Genomic DNA, 16,567 nt, shown 5'->3' on the forward strand with positions numbered 1-16,567 from the left:
AGGTGCAGACAATGGAGAGATGAAAACACAAATTAGGACATAAGGTAGTGCAACTATAAAATGAATTTAGGAAAGAGAGAATATAATGAAATTATTTGCCAGGAATTCCAGTGAATTCCTCTGGATTCTTTGCTAGGAAGCATTCAGTGTTGCATGAAATATTCCAGCAATTAGGACTGCTTGGAGTTCTTCTGTCAAAGTAGCTTATCAATGAAAACCATTACTACATAAAAAGGAAGGAATATGTCATGTAAAAGCTGGACTATTGTGACTTTGTGTAGAATAGCTGAAGTGTGCTTGTTGCTTCTTTAGAACGGGGGCTGCTGTGGAGGAAAAGCCAATGGTCCAGGCTGCTGCATGAACGGCAAAGAAGACAATGTGGTAAGGTGCCTTTCAACTATTAGTTTTTCCTCTATTTCTGATGTTTTGAAGTCTTAGCTCTGGCTTGTTCTGTGCCAAACCCCACTGTTTTGTATTTAGCTGTATTTATGCAAATCTTACCTCAGAAAAGGTACCTTTGTGATTTAACATGCCAATGTGAACGTGATGTCACTTCTGGTTGGCAAAAGCCGGCTAGTGTGTTCAGGGCTTGGGTTCTGGTTTCTGACTAGACATGCATTGTGATCAGAAAAATACGAACACCTGAAATGCTGGATCAGGTGATACCTTTTTGCTGTGTTTGCCATACTTTGCTCCATGAAATAGTAACAGGGATTTGACTGGGAAGAGGAACAAGTTAGTGTTGTATGCAGATAGCTTTCTTCTCTGCCACCCAGCCGTTTGCATTATCTCTGTCATAGAAAATGATGTCCTCCAGCCTGTTCAATTCTTCTGAGTTCCAGCCATTGGACCCCACACAGGAGCCAATCTTCCCACCAGAGTTAATGGTAAGTTCATTCAAAAAGAAATAGCATGTGGTTCATTGGTTTCATTGTGCTGCACAGGGTTTGAGTGTCCGCAGTGTCTCTGCCCCAAGGAAATGGTGAGCAGAAGATGGCTGCTGATAAAAGATGGATGGGCATGAATGCTTTCCTGTTGTATAAAAGAGAAGGCTTAAGCCAGTGTGACTTAAAAGATATGCAGGCCAAGTGCTTGCCCCAGCTGGCTGGCTTTCCTCACTGTTTCTCACCATACATGACTGCTCTTGGGTTGCCTTCCTTTCTGGTCACTGCCCCATGGGCAGAACAGTTGCTGACATCTAGATTTCAATTTACTAGGTCAGACGTGAACTTCTACATTAAATACAGCTGTATCTGAGCTAATGACCCTGTGTTCTCTTTATAGTGTAGGAAAAGAAGGAGGAGCTATGGGAGCTAGCTGAATATATGTTTCAACTAGATGACTTTCCAAAAGCACCAGCTTCTGCACTCGGTGTAGCAGGAATAGCAGTTGGCTAGCTCACACTGACAGGAAATGCGGGGGATTTTAACTTCCCTGATGTTTGCTGGAAGGACCACTCAGCAACCCAGCCACAGTCCAGGAGGTTCCTCCAGTGTATGGATGGTAACTTCCTCCTGCAAATGGTGGATGAGCCAACCAGGAGAGGAGCGCTGCTGGATCTCATCCTCACTAACAAGGAGGATCTGGTCGAAGCAGTAAGGGTTGAGGGCTGCCGTGGTTGCAGCGACCATGAGGTGGTGGAGTTCAGGATCTTGTGTGGTAGGACCAGTAGAATAGCAAGTAGAATTGCAACCCTGGACTTTAGCAGGGCAAACTTTGGCCTTTTCAAGCAATTGCTAGGGGAAATCCCATGGGCAAGGCTGCTTGAAGGTAAAGGGGCCCAAGATAGTTGGTTGACATTCAAGGACTGCTTTTTCCGTGCTCAAGATCGGAGCATCCCGACACGTAGGAAGTCAAGGAAGAGGGCCAAGAGACCTGCGTGGCTAAATAGGGAATTGCTGGGTATGCTCAAGTGGAAGAGGAGAGTTTACAGGTCATGGAAAGAGGGGCTGGCCACTTGGGAGGAATATAAGGCTGCTGCTAGAGGATGTAGGAAGGCAGCTAGGATGACTAAGGCTTCCTTAGAATTAAACCTGGCGAGAAGGGTCAAGGACAGCAAAAAGAGCTTTTTCAAATACATGGCAGACAAAACTAACACCAGAGGCAATGTAGGCCCACTGATGAACGGGATGGGTGCCCTGGTGACAGAAGATGCAGAGATGGCAGAGTTACTGAATGCCTTCTTTGTCTCTGTCTACTCTGCTGCAGGCAGTCCTGAAGAGCCCTGTACCCCTGAGACCTTAGATGAAGTCAGGTCAACGGAGCGGTTTGCCTTAGTCGATGAGGAATGTGTTAGAGACCAGTTGAGCAATCTGGACATCCATAAATCCATGGGTCCAGATGGGATGCACCCGCGGGTGCTGAGGGAACTGGCGGAAGTCATTGCTAGACCACTCGCCATCATCTTTACCAAGTCTTGGGAAACGGGAGAGGTGCCTGAGGACTGGAGGAAAGCAAATGTCACTCCAGTCTTCAAAAAGGGCAAGAAGGAGGACCCGGGTAACTACAGACCGGTCAGCCTCACCTCCATCCCTGGGAAAGTGATGGAACACCTTGTCCTTGGTGCCATCTTAAGGCATATCAAGGATAAGAGGGTTATGAGGGGCAGTCAACATGGCTTCACCAAGGGGAAATCATGTTTGACCAATCTCTTAGCCTTTTATGAGGAAAACACGGTGGATGGATGATGGCAGAGCAGTGGATGTGGTCTACCTTGACTTCAGCAAAGCATTTGACACAGTCTCCTGATGAAATATAACAAGGGAAAGTGTAGAGTCCTGCATCTGGGCAGGAACAACCCCAGGTTCCAGTATAGGTTGGGGAACGACCTGTTAGAGAGCAGTGTAGGGGAGAGGGACCTGGGGGTCCTAGTGGACGACAGGATGACCATGAGCCAACACTGTGCCCTTGTGGCCAAGAAGGCCAATGGCATCCTGGGGTGTATTAGAAGGGGGGTGGTTAGTAGGTCGAGAGAGGTCCTCCTTCCTCTCTACTCTGCCCTGGTGAGACCCCATCTGGAATATTGTGTCCAGTTCTGGGCCCCTCAGTTCAAGAAGGACAGGGAGCTGCTGGAGAGAGTCCAGCGCAGGGCAACCAAGATGATTAAGGGAGTGGAGCATCTCCCTTATGAGGAAAGACTGAGGGAGCTGGGTCTCTATAGTTTGGAGAAGAGGAGACTGAGGGGTGACCTTATTAGTGTCTATAAATATATAAAGGGGGAGTGTCACGAGGATGGAGCCAGGCTCTACTCAGTGGCAAACAATGATAGGACAAGGGGTAATGGGTACAAACTGGAACACAAGAGGTTCCACTTAAACTTGAGAAGAAACTTCTTCTCAGTGAGGGTGACGGAACCCTGGAACAGGCTGCCCAGGGAGGTTGTGGAGTCTCCTTCCCTGGAGACATTCAAAACTCGCCTGGACACATTCCTGTGTAACATTATCTAGGTGTTCCTGCTCCGGCAGGGGGATTGGACTAGGTGATCTTTTGAGGTCCCTTCCAATCTCTAGCATACTGTGATACTGTGAAAAGTTAGGTGAGATTAGTTTCTCTCCATGTTTTATTCCTTTCTTTTTTGGGGCAGTTTTCACCTAAGTGAATGTGTCCCAGCCAGGAATCTAGTCCAGGACATGGTGCGTTTCCAGCTTCCTTCACATTTAACAATCAACTGAAATTCAGTTGTTCTGCTGCTGCACTCAGCCTAAATGTGTCATGAGCTACAGCATGAAGAGGTTCTCATATACAGCATAATATATATTTAGCATGAGATAGGTCCCATCTGCTTCTTCTCTAAGATGTTCTCCTGCCTAAAAGTTGATTTGATGTTGCTGTGGGGCAGCCGCAGAAGTCTGTTTTCTTCAATCACTGGATGAAGGAATTAAAGGAACCAGAATCTGACTTTACAGCTGGTAGCTCAAATTCAGCAGTGCTAAGGACTGACTTTTTTTGCAGTGAGATGAGAATGGAAAACCCATTACCTCCAAGATGGCTGAAGCCACAGGCATCTGCCAGGACTTTGGTGAGATGGAGCTTACTGGCAGAGGTCTTGCTAGGGAGATGTGTCTGCAGAATGCAACTGGCAATAGCAGGAAGGAAAAACTCTTGTCAGCATGAAAAAGACTCTTGTCACTGCTAGCAGAAGGATGGGGAATAGCTATCTGCCAACAACAGTGTGGATATCACAGCTAGCCATAAGTAACTTTACTAAGATGGAGCCTGGCCCGGCATAGGCATGAGCAGCATGTGAGCAGGGATTCTTGGCTTGAGCCAAGCTCTAGCTGAATTCACTTTCTATAGGCTGAGTTCTATGTGAATTCACTTTTGCAGACTCAGAGTAACAAACAGCAGGAACAGCTGTGTTTCAGAGGCGAGCGTGTGATGTGGATCCAGCCTACAACTCTCAAGGAATTGGTGGCTCTCAAATCCCAGTACCCCAATGCCAAGCTCGTTGTGGGGAACACTGAAGTGGGTAAGAAGAAGAGCTGGTGCTCACTATGAGCATTTGGAACACTTTCCATGGAGTATTTTGTGAGAGCTGTGCAAATGTAAACCTCCTTTATGCCGTTGCTGTTAAATAGGTGTTTAATCTTCAGGTTTTATGTAAGAATAAAATTTCTTCTTGGGTAGCTTCATCTCACAGTGAATGTTTTTCCCTGTTCTTTGCTGTGTTGGGTGAGAAAGCCATGCTTATCTAGACCTCTAAGCTTATGTGCTGGGTTTGTGGAATTTTGAGAAGAGGTGAGTGGCACAGCATAAAATGTCTTTGTAAACAAATTCAGTTGTGAAACCTGTGCTTTAAAAGGTTTGGCAGTGAGTAAACTGTTAAGACTTGAAATCTTACTGTTTTTTGCCCCCCCCAAATATGTGCTTCTGCGAACATAAGTGTTGAGGAGGAGAGTGCAGACGTACTTAATAATTCTGTTATCCTGAGCAATTGGGTGACAATCCCCAAACTTTGTATTGTTCATGCATTCATTGTTCTTTCCTGAAGGATTATGTACAACAATAGCCAAGTTACACAAGTACTAAACAGTGTATTTTAGGTTATTGTAAGCCTAGAAAAGAGTCTCTAAAACTTCCCTATGAGAATTCTGGTATTAGTGGAAACCAGCTTCTCGTCTGGTATCTCTGTGACCTTATATAATCACAGATGGTCAATGAACTGACTCTTTAATAGGCTTGCTGCCATTTCATTGGGAAACAGCTCAGGCTCTCCATCATCTGTGTGTAACTGAAGGAGTCTTACTTTTCCTTAAGGTATTGAGATGAGGTTAAAGAACATGTTGTATCCGGTGATAATAGCACCAGCATGGATCTCTGAAATGAATGCTGTTCAGCACACTGAAACAGGTGAGCAACAAAGAGGCAGAATGTCTGTTAATTGAGTAGGGACTCCTTCGAATAATAAACAGGATATGAAGGAAAATCCCAAGATTAAAGACTGCTTTCTGTATGCATTAATTCCTCTCCCATGCAGGGAATCAAGTGAGTGATATGTAAAATCAGTTTGAGAATCAGAGGGCTTTTACTAGAGGGTATATTAGACACTTTATCTGTTTGATGCATCATGGTTTAGGTATATTAACTGGGTTAATAATGGATTTCAATGAGCAGTCTTTTTAATTAGACAATTAGTAGCTGGGGGAAAGGTGCTGGATTTGACCATCTAATGAACTAAGTGAAGTATTGCATTTATCTTTGTGGTGGGAACAGGTCAACCTTACAAATATTAAGAAGCAATTAGGACAATGTAGTGCATGTGGTCCAATGTTTGATAGCGTGTTTAAGTTCTGGGAACTGGAGAGGAGTTGGAGTTCACTTCTCGAAGGATAAACTAATACCTATAGGAGGGCAATATGGTTCATGATACACTGAGGCAAGAGGGTATAGTGGGTCACTGTCATATGAGAGTCAGTACCACCATGAGCTGTGATTTAAAGGTGAATTTTGTTCTGGGGATGTGATGTTTGCGTGCAGTGCATACAAAGTGTGGCTGAATGTCTTCTCTAAGCCCTGCTGTCTAATTAAACTCAGTGACATCTAAGCTTTGTAGACACAGTTATAACCATCCTCCTGTACTTTGATGTTTTGGAGAGCAACAGTTCTTTTCATTTGTTTACAGGAATCACTTTCGGTGCTGCCTGTACCCTGAGCTCAGTAGAGGAGGTGCTGAGAAAAGCAGTGGCAGAGCTTCCTCCTTACAAAACAGAGGTCTTCCAGGCTGTCCTTGAGCAGCTGAGGTGGTTTGCAGGGCCACAGATCAGGAACGTTGCTGTAAGTGACTCGGGAGCATCAGGGACTAAAATTGAGAGCTCAGTCTGAGGAGCTGGCCTGCGTCATCCAGTCTTGGTGTGCTGTGTGCTTCTCACGTGAGAACGTTTGCAAACCTAGGTAAAGAAGGTACTATGCGTAAATCAGCCCCAGGAACTGATAGCAACGTGGGTTTTGGTGCCTGTGTTCACAGGTTCAGCAAGCAAGGCAAACAGAAACGTGGCAGTTGTCCAGGTGTGTTACCAAATAAGGGGGAAACGACTGAGATTTGACTAATTTAACAAGTATGTATGTAGAGTGCTGAACAAACCTCAAAGAAGCAGCTGTGTAGATTTTTGCCAGCACAACTATGGTAGTCACAGTGTTAATGCATCAGATGTGGCAAATTTACCTCTAGTTTTAAAGGGAAGGAAGAGGTGGGTTTGATGTGTTCAGACTTCACATACTAAAAGGAAAGAAATATGAAGCAAGCAGATGAACCAGCCTACCAAACATGAAATTTTGCTCCACAAGATAGTGTGCCATTTGTATCATAGCCAAAACTTGGGTTCCTGAATATTACTGAAAAGATGCTCCATAGTTTCATGGCTCTTCCCTTAACTGCAGCTATAGTGAATTTTGGTATTGTCGGGTACATGTGGTTTGAGCATATAGTAGTTCTGATGCATTACCCAAAGAGTGTTCCTAAAACAGTCTTACCTTATCTGTCTTATCTGATGACTGCATTATAATTCTAGGCTCTTGGTGGGAACATAATGACAGCAAGCCCCATTTCTGACTTAAATCCTGTGTTAATGGCAAGTGGAAGCAAATTGACTTTGGTGTCAAGTGGTAAGTTAGTTGCATTTCCTTGTGGCACTTAGGGGAGTAGGATAGTCAACAGTTCTCTGCCATGGATTATGATGTTTGGTCAGAATTTGAAGGTGGAAATTAACATTACATTTGATCCTTGTGGATTTTGCAGATTAAGATTGAAACTGTTGTTTGGTTTGGTTTTGGGTTGTTTTTTTTTTTCCTATGAAGAAAGCCAGATGTCTTAATTTGTATTTGATCTTGTGAAGAATTTTTTTGGAATAGGATCCCTGGAATGGAGTGTCTGATCAGTGACTTTCTCTTGTGTGCTGGCTATGGAAAGGGTAAAGAGGGAATTACACCAGGTTGTTGGAAACTGGTTCAGCTGGAGGCTCAGCTATAATCAGATAAAGAAGGAGGGAGATCGATCAGTTCCTGTCTAAATAAAACTTTGTATGTAGGCAGAAGCTGTCATGGAGCCCTAAGGACCAAAGCAAATCTGGGAAAATCCTTCCTGACTTAGTGAGAGGGTGGCAAAATGAAAACTGGTATCATATCAAGAGTGATTTGTGTAGGTTGAAGGATCTTTTGGATCTTTCACACATACTATTGCTGAGCTTTATCTGAGTTATTAATCCAGCTGCCATTGATCTCTTCTTGCTCTACAGAGGGCAAAAGGACTGTCACGATGGATGAGAAGTTTTTCACTGGATACAGAAAGACAATAGTTAAGCCTGAGGAAATCCTTCTCTCGGTTGAAATACCCTATAGCAAGAAGGTAAGTTTGTAGGAAAAGACTTCAGTGTTTGTGGAGCTGAAATGCTGTTATTTGGCTGTTATTTTCAATGTGAGGCACTCTTTCACTTTGAGACTGAACTCCAAATGGTTACGTGTAGTCCCAGGTGGACCAGGAAGGAAGGAGATTATTTGGTGAAAATCTAGCAACATGCTCTTTTTGACAAGCAAGGGAAGCTGGGCTTTATCATAAAGTATGGTAAGCCCAAGAAGTTTTCTAGTGCAAGAAATATGAATTTCACTTCATTGTCTGAAGGTTTTTGAGTGCATTTAATAATGATGAAAGGTGACAAAGTGATGCTCCCAAGGAATCTGTTTGCAAAATATATAGCAAAGACGCTAGCAGTTCTGAAGTGAAGGTTCTGGAGGTTCCTGCTTCATTTCTGTGAACCGAAATGGGAAAAGAAATGTGGAAAAGTGTGTATGGATAAGAGGGAAGCTCAGTTTCTGCATCCTTGACTTGCAAGACTGAAACCGGAAGGACTGATTATTAGGGCATTTTGGCAATGTGGATTTGCAAATTCAAACGAGCCTGTGAAACTTCCTTCAAATAGAACTATGAACACTTCTGTAGCAGCATGAAGCATAATCGAAGCAGAGTACCTAGGAAGTAAACCTCCCCTTTCTTCCTTTTAGGGTTCAGAACATCAGACTGTATTTTTATGGCTGTGAAGGTATTTACCTTTTTAGGGCTTGAGGCTACAAGTTATACAGCAATTCACAGTGTAGTGTGTAGTGACCCCTCCATTCATATGACAGTCCTAGGGCAATTTCACAAGGCAAACTTTTACCAGTAGGGCAGTGGCTTCCTCCCTAGGTTATATGCAGCTCATTGATCTGAAAAACTAAACCAACTTTTGAACTCTCTGCTCCATGGTTCTTTGGCTGATCTTTGCTCATAAACATGAAATCACAGAGACTAAAGTTCTTCAGGGGACATCTGAAGGTGCTGGCATGTGGCAGGCAAAGTCTTCTGGAACTGTGGTTTCCTCACAACTGGAAGCAGGGCTGTGTCAGCAAACAGATCAATGTTTTGTTGTTGTTCATGCTTGTCTGATGTTACCTCGTGCACTGGTGTGACCTGTCACACCAAGGTAAGAGTGGCCAAACCCCAGAAATAGTAAGACTAACGAAGCTTAGCAGTTTACACATTAAGTGTCACTGTAGGGGGACTGAGCTCAGGGTAGGCTTTGTCACAGAGAGTGTGCAGTAAGAGAAGAGGCTGCTTTTTCTCTTTGAAAGCAAATTGGTTTAACGTTCAGCGTGGCAGAATGTCCTCACTAGGAGGATGCTAGTGATGCTTCTCTGCTATTACCTGCTGACTGCCCACTAATTACTTGAATTCAGGAAATGAAACACACCCTTCAGTTATATCTGCAATAACAAGCTCTCGATGCATAAAAGGGACTTCTTGTGAAACTGTTCTCCTTGACAACAACAGAGGAGTTGTTCTTTACTATAATGGAAGAACTGCTGTCCACTTCTGAGGAGAAATAATTAATGGAACAGACTGCTGAGCTGTACAGTCACTTGGCTAAGCTAGTACAGAAGAAACTTGGCAGAAAACTCTCAGGAAGGGCCATGCAAAGACATTGGATCTGATTCCTCGCTTAGTCTGTAAGATGCCTCAACAGAAATTTGTCATAACCTGCAGAACAAGCAAGGGGGAAAAACTTGACTGTGACTCCAGGATGACACCATCATTCAGTGTATACTGGCGGAGTGTTATCTCCTATTTATTGCCACTCTTCATAGGAGAACTGCTGAGTTTTATGAGTTGCTGGTGCACTTAAAAGAATTTCCTCACTCTTTGGAGACCAGCAGAACATTCAGGGTGGTTACAGAGAATTGTATGTGCAGTAGCAGATTGAAATAGTCTTTTATTAATTAGTCTGGGAAGTTTAGATTGGGTATAAGGAGGAAGTTCTTTACTGTAAGAGTGGTGAGGCACTGGAATGGGTTGCCCAAGGAAGTTGTGAATTCTCCATCCCTGGCAGTGTTCAAGGCCAGGTTGGATGAGAGCCTTGGGTGATATGGTTTAGTGTGAGGTGTCCCTGCCCATGGCAGGGGTTGGAACTGGATGATCTTAAGGTCCGTTCGATCCTTAACTATTCTATGATTCTATAACTGTGAGACATCTGTGGTCCCTGATTTCAGTTCTTGCAGAGTTCAAAGACTTCCAAAGGGAAGGGATTTAGGATCTGTGTTTTACTGATGAGGCTTCCAGCTGAGGAACTGTAAACTTGTTTATATACAAATATATGTCCCGGTTCTTCCTCTCAAGATACGTCCAGGCAGATCTCAGTCAAAGCTCATTTCCCACACAGTCCTAGGCTGGCTAGTAAGCACTGATCTAATACATCAGAATTAATTGTTGAATCATGTGAAAATATACAGCACTGCATGAACAAAAATGTCCTGCTTGGCCCTGCAAGATGAAACAACCAGATACAGTTCCCTGGAATAGCTCATCCATGTAGAGACATGAGTTAATGGCTTGTCCATATTTATACTCCAAAGCATGCCAAGGTAGAGGATAAAGGAATATTTTCCTCTCTCCTAGGGTGAATACTTCTCAGCTTTCAAGCAGGCTTCCCGTCGGGAGGATGACATTGCTATTGTGACCTGTGGGATGAGAGTCCTGTTCCAAGATGGCACTAGCCGAGTGGAGGACATAAAACTAAGCTATGGAGGAATGGCTCCAACAACTGTCCTGGCACTCAAAACCTGCCAGGAGCTTACTGGCAGGTAGGAACTTTTCTATGATAGAAAGGCTGCTTAATGGAACAGTGCTGATTTTTACAGGAGCATAACAGATACTCTAAGCGGAAAGAGGAAGAAGTGTAGCTATACTTCTGCAGCAGTCTGCGTTTTGCATGGTGCCTTGCTTCCTCCAGTGCTCCTTACCCTCAAAGATCCATGTCAGTGTCTCATTCAGAGAGCTGTTTCCATGCTAAATTCACCATCGGTTGACATGGGCAGAAGCTAGGTGTGGGCATGACCTACAAAACTGATTTTCTTCAAACTGGGCTGAGAAATCTGCACTCTTTAATAGCTTTGCCACATCTTTAGAAAAGATGATGTAAGCCCAAGATGAGAGCAAGGCTTACACATATACTATAAGCAGAGATAGAACAGATGTTGCTTGAGTGCTTGTGGGGCTGCATGTCAGAAGAGTTATTCTGCCCTGGTGATATTTAGGGCTGAGGGAGGGCTCAGTGTCACCTTTGTTCCCTTTCAGAGACTGGAATGAGAAGCTGCTGCAGGATGCCTGCCGCTTACTGGCAGGTGAGATGGATCTGTCCCCTTCTGCGCCTGGTGGGATGGTGGATTTCCGACGCACGCTCACGCTCAGCTTCTTTTTCAAGTTCTACCTGACTGTCATTCAGAAGCTGAGCAGGGACCACAATGGCACTGTGAGTGCTGCTGGGGGAAGGCAGGCTTGGGGAAGGAGGACCTGTATGTGTTGCTTGGTGGGCAGGGTTCAGATTCAAGGAGAGCTGTACCTCGTAGCAAGCTCCATGTTGCAGCAGATGCTGGAGTTACTCCTCACCTGCATGGCAATGATTAGTGCATCTTCCCACTTGCTTCCTCGTGGCATCCCCACTTTGCTGTGGAAGGATGGTGTTCTTGTTATATTACAACTGCTGTGGGTCTGTGGCTATTCATTGCACAGAGCCTGAGTCCTGTTTGCGTTTTACCCAGTAAAAGATGAATTATCTTCACTGGAAGATGGAAAATGGAGAATATCCTGGGCTACTGGGGAACATGAGAAAGGGACTGGCAGGGAAGATGATTGTTTTTTAATGTCTCTGGCAGAACAAACTGTGTGAGCCTGTCCCCTCAAGCTACGTCAGTGCTACAGAGCTGTTTCACAAAGATCCAATTGCAAATGCCCAGCTCTTCCAAGTAAGTAGCAATACTTGCATGGTGTAGACCTGGGTTTTTCTGTAGCTCAAACTGTGCTTCTTATCTTGTCTCCCTGAGCATGGGCAATATGTGAACTCATGTAATGCCATTTCTGAGGCTTGTATTGGGATCTCAGTCCCTTCTTTGCTTTAGTATACGATGTTCTTTCCTCTCATTGCCTGTGACTGTTCTTGGCCTGTACAGCTTCATAGAAATGCCGTGGCTAGCAATGTCCTCCTGTAGCCAGCTCCATATCCAGACTGATATTTCCCTTCTGCTTTCCCCATTTACAGCTGCTTTTCTTTGCATATCTCAGGCTTCAGATACAGGATGTGTCTTCTTCCTTGTTTCTCCATTAATGACCCATTCACTTCAGCATTGAGAGCAGAAGCTAGCTTCCAAACTTGAACCTTTAATGCAAGCTGTAACATCAGACCCTTCTTTTCCATGGTGGTTTCCAGAACCAAATCCCTTTCACTTCGTTCTCTACAGCTCCTTCTGTGTAGCCACTTGGTCTTGTTTACCTTCCTTTCTGACAGGCAGAAGCCCTCATCCCATTCCCCATCTCACCGGAATGTCTCATGGTGCTTTTTGCTCTTCCTTCAATGCTTCTGCATCTGCAGTCTAAGCAGTAGTAGTCAGCTGTGTGTTTTACTCCAGGAAGTGCCCCGAGGGCAGGCAGTTGAAGATATGGTGGGCCGGCCTTTGATGCACGTTTCAGCAGCCAAACAAGCATGTGGAGAAGCTGTTTACTGCGATGACATCCCTCACTATGAGAACGAGCTGTATCTAACGCTGGTGACCAGCACCAAAGCCCACGCTAAGATCCTGTAAGTGTTGCTTTTGAGTTTCAGATGTCGGAAGCATCCAGTGCCTGGTGGTTTAGAAAACACTGACCTGTCAAGCTGTGGGTGAAGGAAATGTTTTTGCAGTAGGGGGAACTCCAGTTCATTGCACGTCGTCACGTGGAGGTGAGCTGTATGTGTTACAGCTGCCTTGCAAGTCCTATTCAGTGAGAATATGAGGGAATTAACACCGAGCTCAAAGCTTTGCTGAAGCACAAAGCCCTCAGCAATAGGCAACCTCCTTGCATGTTGCATCTCTTGTACTCCAGCATGAAGGATTAGAAAGGAGGAGGGTAGGAGAGCACCACAATGAGCCATTTTATCACTAACGAGAGCGTGCAGCTTAAACATGCTTTTCCACATCTGCCTAAAAATTTAGGTTGTAACATGCAAATCTACCACAGTACTCCTGCTGATGAGTCTTCTGCACAGTGCTTGCTTACACTGGCTATGATCAAGCTGTCTGCGTAACAGCCCTGTGTGTGTTAATTTCAGCTATTAGATGGAGATATGTAGCAAGGTGGATAGGTCAGTGCTTGGAATGTAGATTACTCTGAAAATATCTTGTCCATGCAGGGCATGACTGATGCATAATTTGTAACAATAGTGACTAACCAACTCTAAAATATCTATGCTGGCAGGTAATGCCATCTGCATTCTCATATGAGCTTTAATGCTGCTTTATTGTGGGACTCGCTGCCCCCCACAATCCCTAATTATGTTGGTTCTGTGGGCTCTTGTCTGCCTTCAACTACTGTGATGTGGGATGCTCTGTGTTATATTGCCTCATGTCATCCTCAATAGCTTTGTGATGTGCTGCTCATTCCTTAGGCAATACTTCCTGCCTATTTAGGCTTCCTGTCCAGAGGTTTCCCACAGTGGTCTAACACAGGATGGGCAGTATGGTGGTCATGGATGCACAGATGTACTAGTCAGCTTTTGGGTTATGAAATTGCTCTGTCATCCATGTTACATCTTAGGTGTTGCAAAGCAGTCACTGATGAGTGCTACAAATGCATAAACACTGTTACTACTACCAGTGCAGACGGGGCAATAGAGAAAGCATCAGATCTATGCCTGTGACCACAACATGCACTATTTTCTAATTACACCTTCTCTTGCATTTCTGTTGCACGTTGATCTTTCGAGCTGTGAGCCTGTGTGGTTCTATAGAGGAAGAAGTAGCATATTTCATCGGGTGACAGAATTACCTCAGCCTATGGTTTTGGGGGTCTGAAAACTTCCACTTCACCCGAGTCAGGTTGTGACTACCAAGTGTAAATTCAAAATCGTCTGCCTCTGTATTTCCAACTAAGGGAAGCTGTCAGGGGATTGTTTCTGAGGCATTCCCATGCAGAAGCACGGGAAAGTGAACTTTCCAAAGAAATATAGCGCTGTCTTCAGTTCCTGCTGTCAGAGTTCATGTGGGAAAGTTCATTCATACATTTAATGTCTCCTTAAAGAAGTCTGTCACTCACTGGGATGCATAAACAGCTACTTCCAGGCACAGTTTGTATTGGAGTTTCAGGAATCTAAACAGGCATGCTGAAAAAATGGCAGCAATTTACAGAGGACAATAAATCATTCAGTTAAGCAGCAACAAAACCACAGCTTTTCTATTCACACCAGGTCCCTTGTAAAGCAAGCCAATTACGCAGCCAGTGTGCAAAATACTGCGGAAGGAGCTTGAAAGTCTTTTGTAATAGATTTTTTTTATGTGCTTCGTATAAAAACTGAATTATATTGCACTTTTCTAGTTACTTTCTATCCTTCTTGTCACTTAGTTTTAAATCTGTATATGATTGAAGCAGACAAGCGTTTTGGTTAGCTACCTCTTTTGCAGATTACCAGGAGAAGCCTTTCATGAAGCTTTTTGCTTTTGGAGCATCATTTCTTTTGCATCCTTTTAAATGCCCTTCAGCTTCCTTGTGATTGACACTCAATAACTTCTTCCTGACTTACAGGCACATTTTTATCTAGAGGTGAACCCACGGTAGATGATAGATGTCTGCAGTAAGAATTCATGTTTATCAAATAGGGAGGAATTTTGTCTTCACAGAATCATGGCAGCTGAGAAGACAGTGGATACAAACCATCACTGACACCAGTCTGTCTTTGGCAAAGGATGTCAAGGGATCTGTACATGTGGCAACTGGGTCAAATTCAGATATGTTTTAGGGAAAAAGATGTATGATATAGTATCATCCAATGCAGCAGACTGATGATAAAGCTCAGTTGGGATTCAAATTATCATATAGATTGCATAAGTTTTTGGTCTAACACATCCTTTCTACCTTGGTTCACATGATATTCATGTAACAAATTCCTTTTCTTTTTCATAGCCAGAGAATAAGGCCTGAAAATGTATTGGTATCTCATGAATGCTGACAAAGAGGAAAAATGAGAAACAATAACGCTGCCTCTCCTCCTTTCTTTCTGTCTTCAGTTCTGTAGATGCATCTGAAGCCCAGAGTGTTCCTGGGTTTGTGTGTTTTGTCTCCGCCAAAGACGTTCCTGGCAGTAACATCACTGGCATCGCTAATGATGAGACTGTCTTTGCTGAGGATGTGGTATGTGGTTAAGAATAGCTTTTCTCAATCACACTGCCCAGGAGATAAGGTTTCTCGTATTTCCAGTGAAGCCCTCTTCTTTATACAGAGATAAAACCTAACTATTGGATCAATCTTGGTGCCCAGTTCAATAAGGCCTTGGTCCTGTTGTTCTGTGCCCCTCTCTCTGTTATCATAGAATCACAGAATGGTTTGGGTTGGAAGGCACCTTAAAGACCATCTAGGGACAACTTCCACCACACCAGATTGCTCAAAACCCTGTCCAACCTGGCCTTGAACATTGCCAGGGATGGGGCACCCTGTGCCAGTGCCACACCACCCTCACACTGAAGAATTTCTTCCTAATGTCCAATCTAAATCCCCTCTGTCAGGTTAAAGCCATTCCCCTTGTCCTATCACTACATGCCCTTGTAAAAAGTCCACCTCCAGATTTCCTGTAGGCCCCATTTAGGTACTGGAAGACTGTTACAGGGTCTCCATGGAGCTTTCTCTGCGCTGTTGTCCTTTTGGCTGCAGGCCACTGGGATAGGCTCACTCACTCTGTTACTGTCCAAAGTTGTTTGTGATCATTTTCCCTTGGCTGGTTTTAAACAAACTGGTCTGAACAAGCAGCTGCAAAAACTGCACAAAAGGAATAGATGGAGATAATTATCAGGAGCCTCTCCATTACTGCACGTAGACACCAAATGATGGTGGGTCCTAATCTTGCCTGTAGGTCACTTGTGTTGGTCATATCATTGGTGCAGTCCTTGCAGACACACAAGAACATTCCAGAAGAGCAGCTAAAGCTGTGAAGATTAAGTATGAAGAGCTCAAACCTATTGTCACAATTCAGGTAAGATGGCCCAGATCTGGTTCTGCAGTTAGCTTGAGGCCCCCTGATCTCTTGTTAACTTCTACTCTCACTCATGGTTATTAAACCATGCGTTTTGTTAGTCTTTGTGGGTGCAGCAGGATATGGAGAGAGGGGATAATATGCATATTTAAATATAAAGAGGACATGCCTATAATATAGTACTGATTGGGAGTATGTTAACTTGTTGTGCGTTATTTGAAGCTAAAAGAAATTGTATCATGCTCAGCAAAGATTTGTTGAAACTAACTAGGGTCCTATCAGTTACATTCTTCCCAATGTGTTTGCTTTCAATATTCTCTGGTCTGACCCTGCTGGCTTCATTGGTATTCATTTATTCTTCATTCTGATTTATAACACTCAATAATGGGGTGTGGAAACGTTTTCTTCTAGCTCTGTCACTGTACTGCTTCTCTGGGATTTCTGCAGACCACTTGTCTGCTTTCTAAGCTGATGAAATCAGTTTTCAGCAGGAGTTCAGTCTTCACTGTGAACATTTCCGCTGACTGTATGGACACAACCCTGAGCTGGCT

The 16,567-nt window shown here is 44.1% G+C and overlaps 1 protein-coding gene across 2 annotated transcripts in view; it reads left to right on the top strand.

The window, feature by feature from the left end:
* XDH (xanthine dehydrogenase) overlaps window positions 1-16,567 on the top strand; it is a 53,139-nt gene that overhangs the window by 15,438 nt on the left and 21,134 nt on the right. The window contains exons 8-20 of one of the 2 annotated variants that reach the window (XM_062605813.1): window positions 313-381; window positions 801-887; window positions 4,327-4,468; window positions 5,257-5,349; window positions 6,122-6,273; window positions 7,008-7,101; window positions 7,731-7,840; window positions 10,421-10,605; window positions 11,099-11,273; window positions 11,677-11,766; window positions 12,427-12,596; window positions 15,058-15,181; window positions 15,897-16,016. In XM_062605813.1, coding sequence (XP_062461797.1) covers window positions 313-381; window positions 801-887; window positions 4,327-4,468; window positions 5,257-5,349; window positions 6,122-6,273; window positions 7,008-7,101; window positions 7,731-7,840; window positions 10,421-10,605; window positions 11,099-11,273; window positions 11,677-11,766; window positions 12,427-12,596; window positions 15,058-15,181; window positions 15,897-16,016 — 1,611 coding nt within the window. The remainder of the gene's footprint in view (window positions 1-312; window positions 382-800; window positions 888-4,326; window positions 4,469-5,256; window positions 5,350-6,121; window positions 6,274-7,007; window positions 7,102-7,730; window positions 7,841-10,420; window positions 10,606-11,098; window positions 11,274-11,676; window positions 11,767-12,426; window positions 12,597-15,057; window positions 15,182-15,896; window positions 16,017-16,567) is intronic. The other variant, XM_062605814.1, reaches the window with a different exon arrangement.

Source organism: Pezoporus occidentalis, unplaced genomic scaffold, assembly GCF_034315485.1.
Source record: "Pezoporus occidentalis ecotype Australia unplaced genomic scaffold, CSIRO_AGI_Poc_V1 ctg93, whole genome shotgun sequence".
Classification (NCBI taxonomy): Eukaryota; Metazoa; Chordata; class Aves; order Psittaciformes; family Psittacidae; genus Pezoporus; species Pezoporus occidentalis.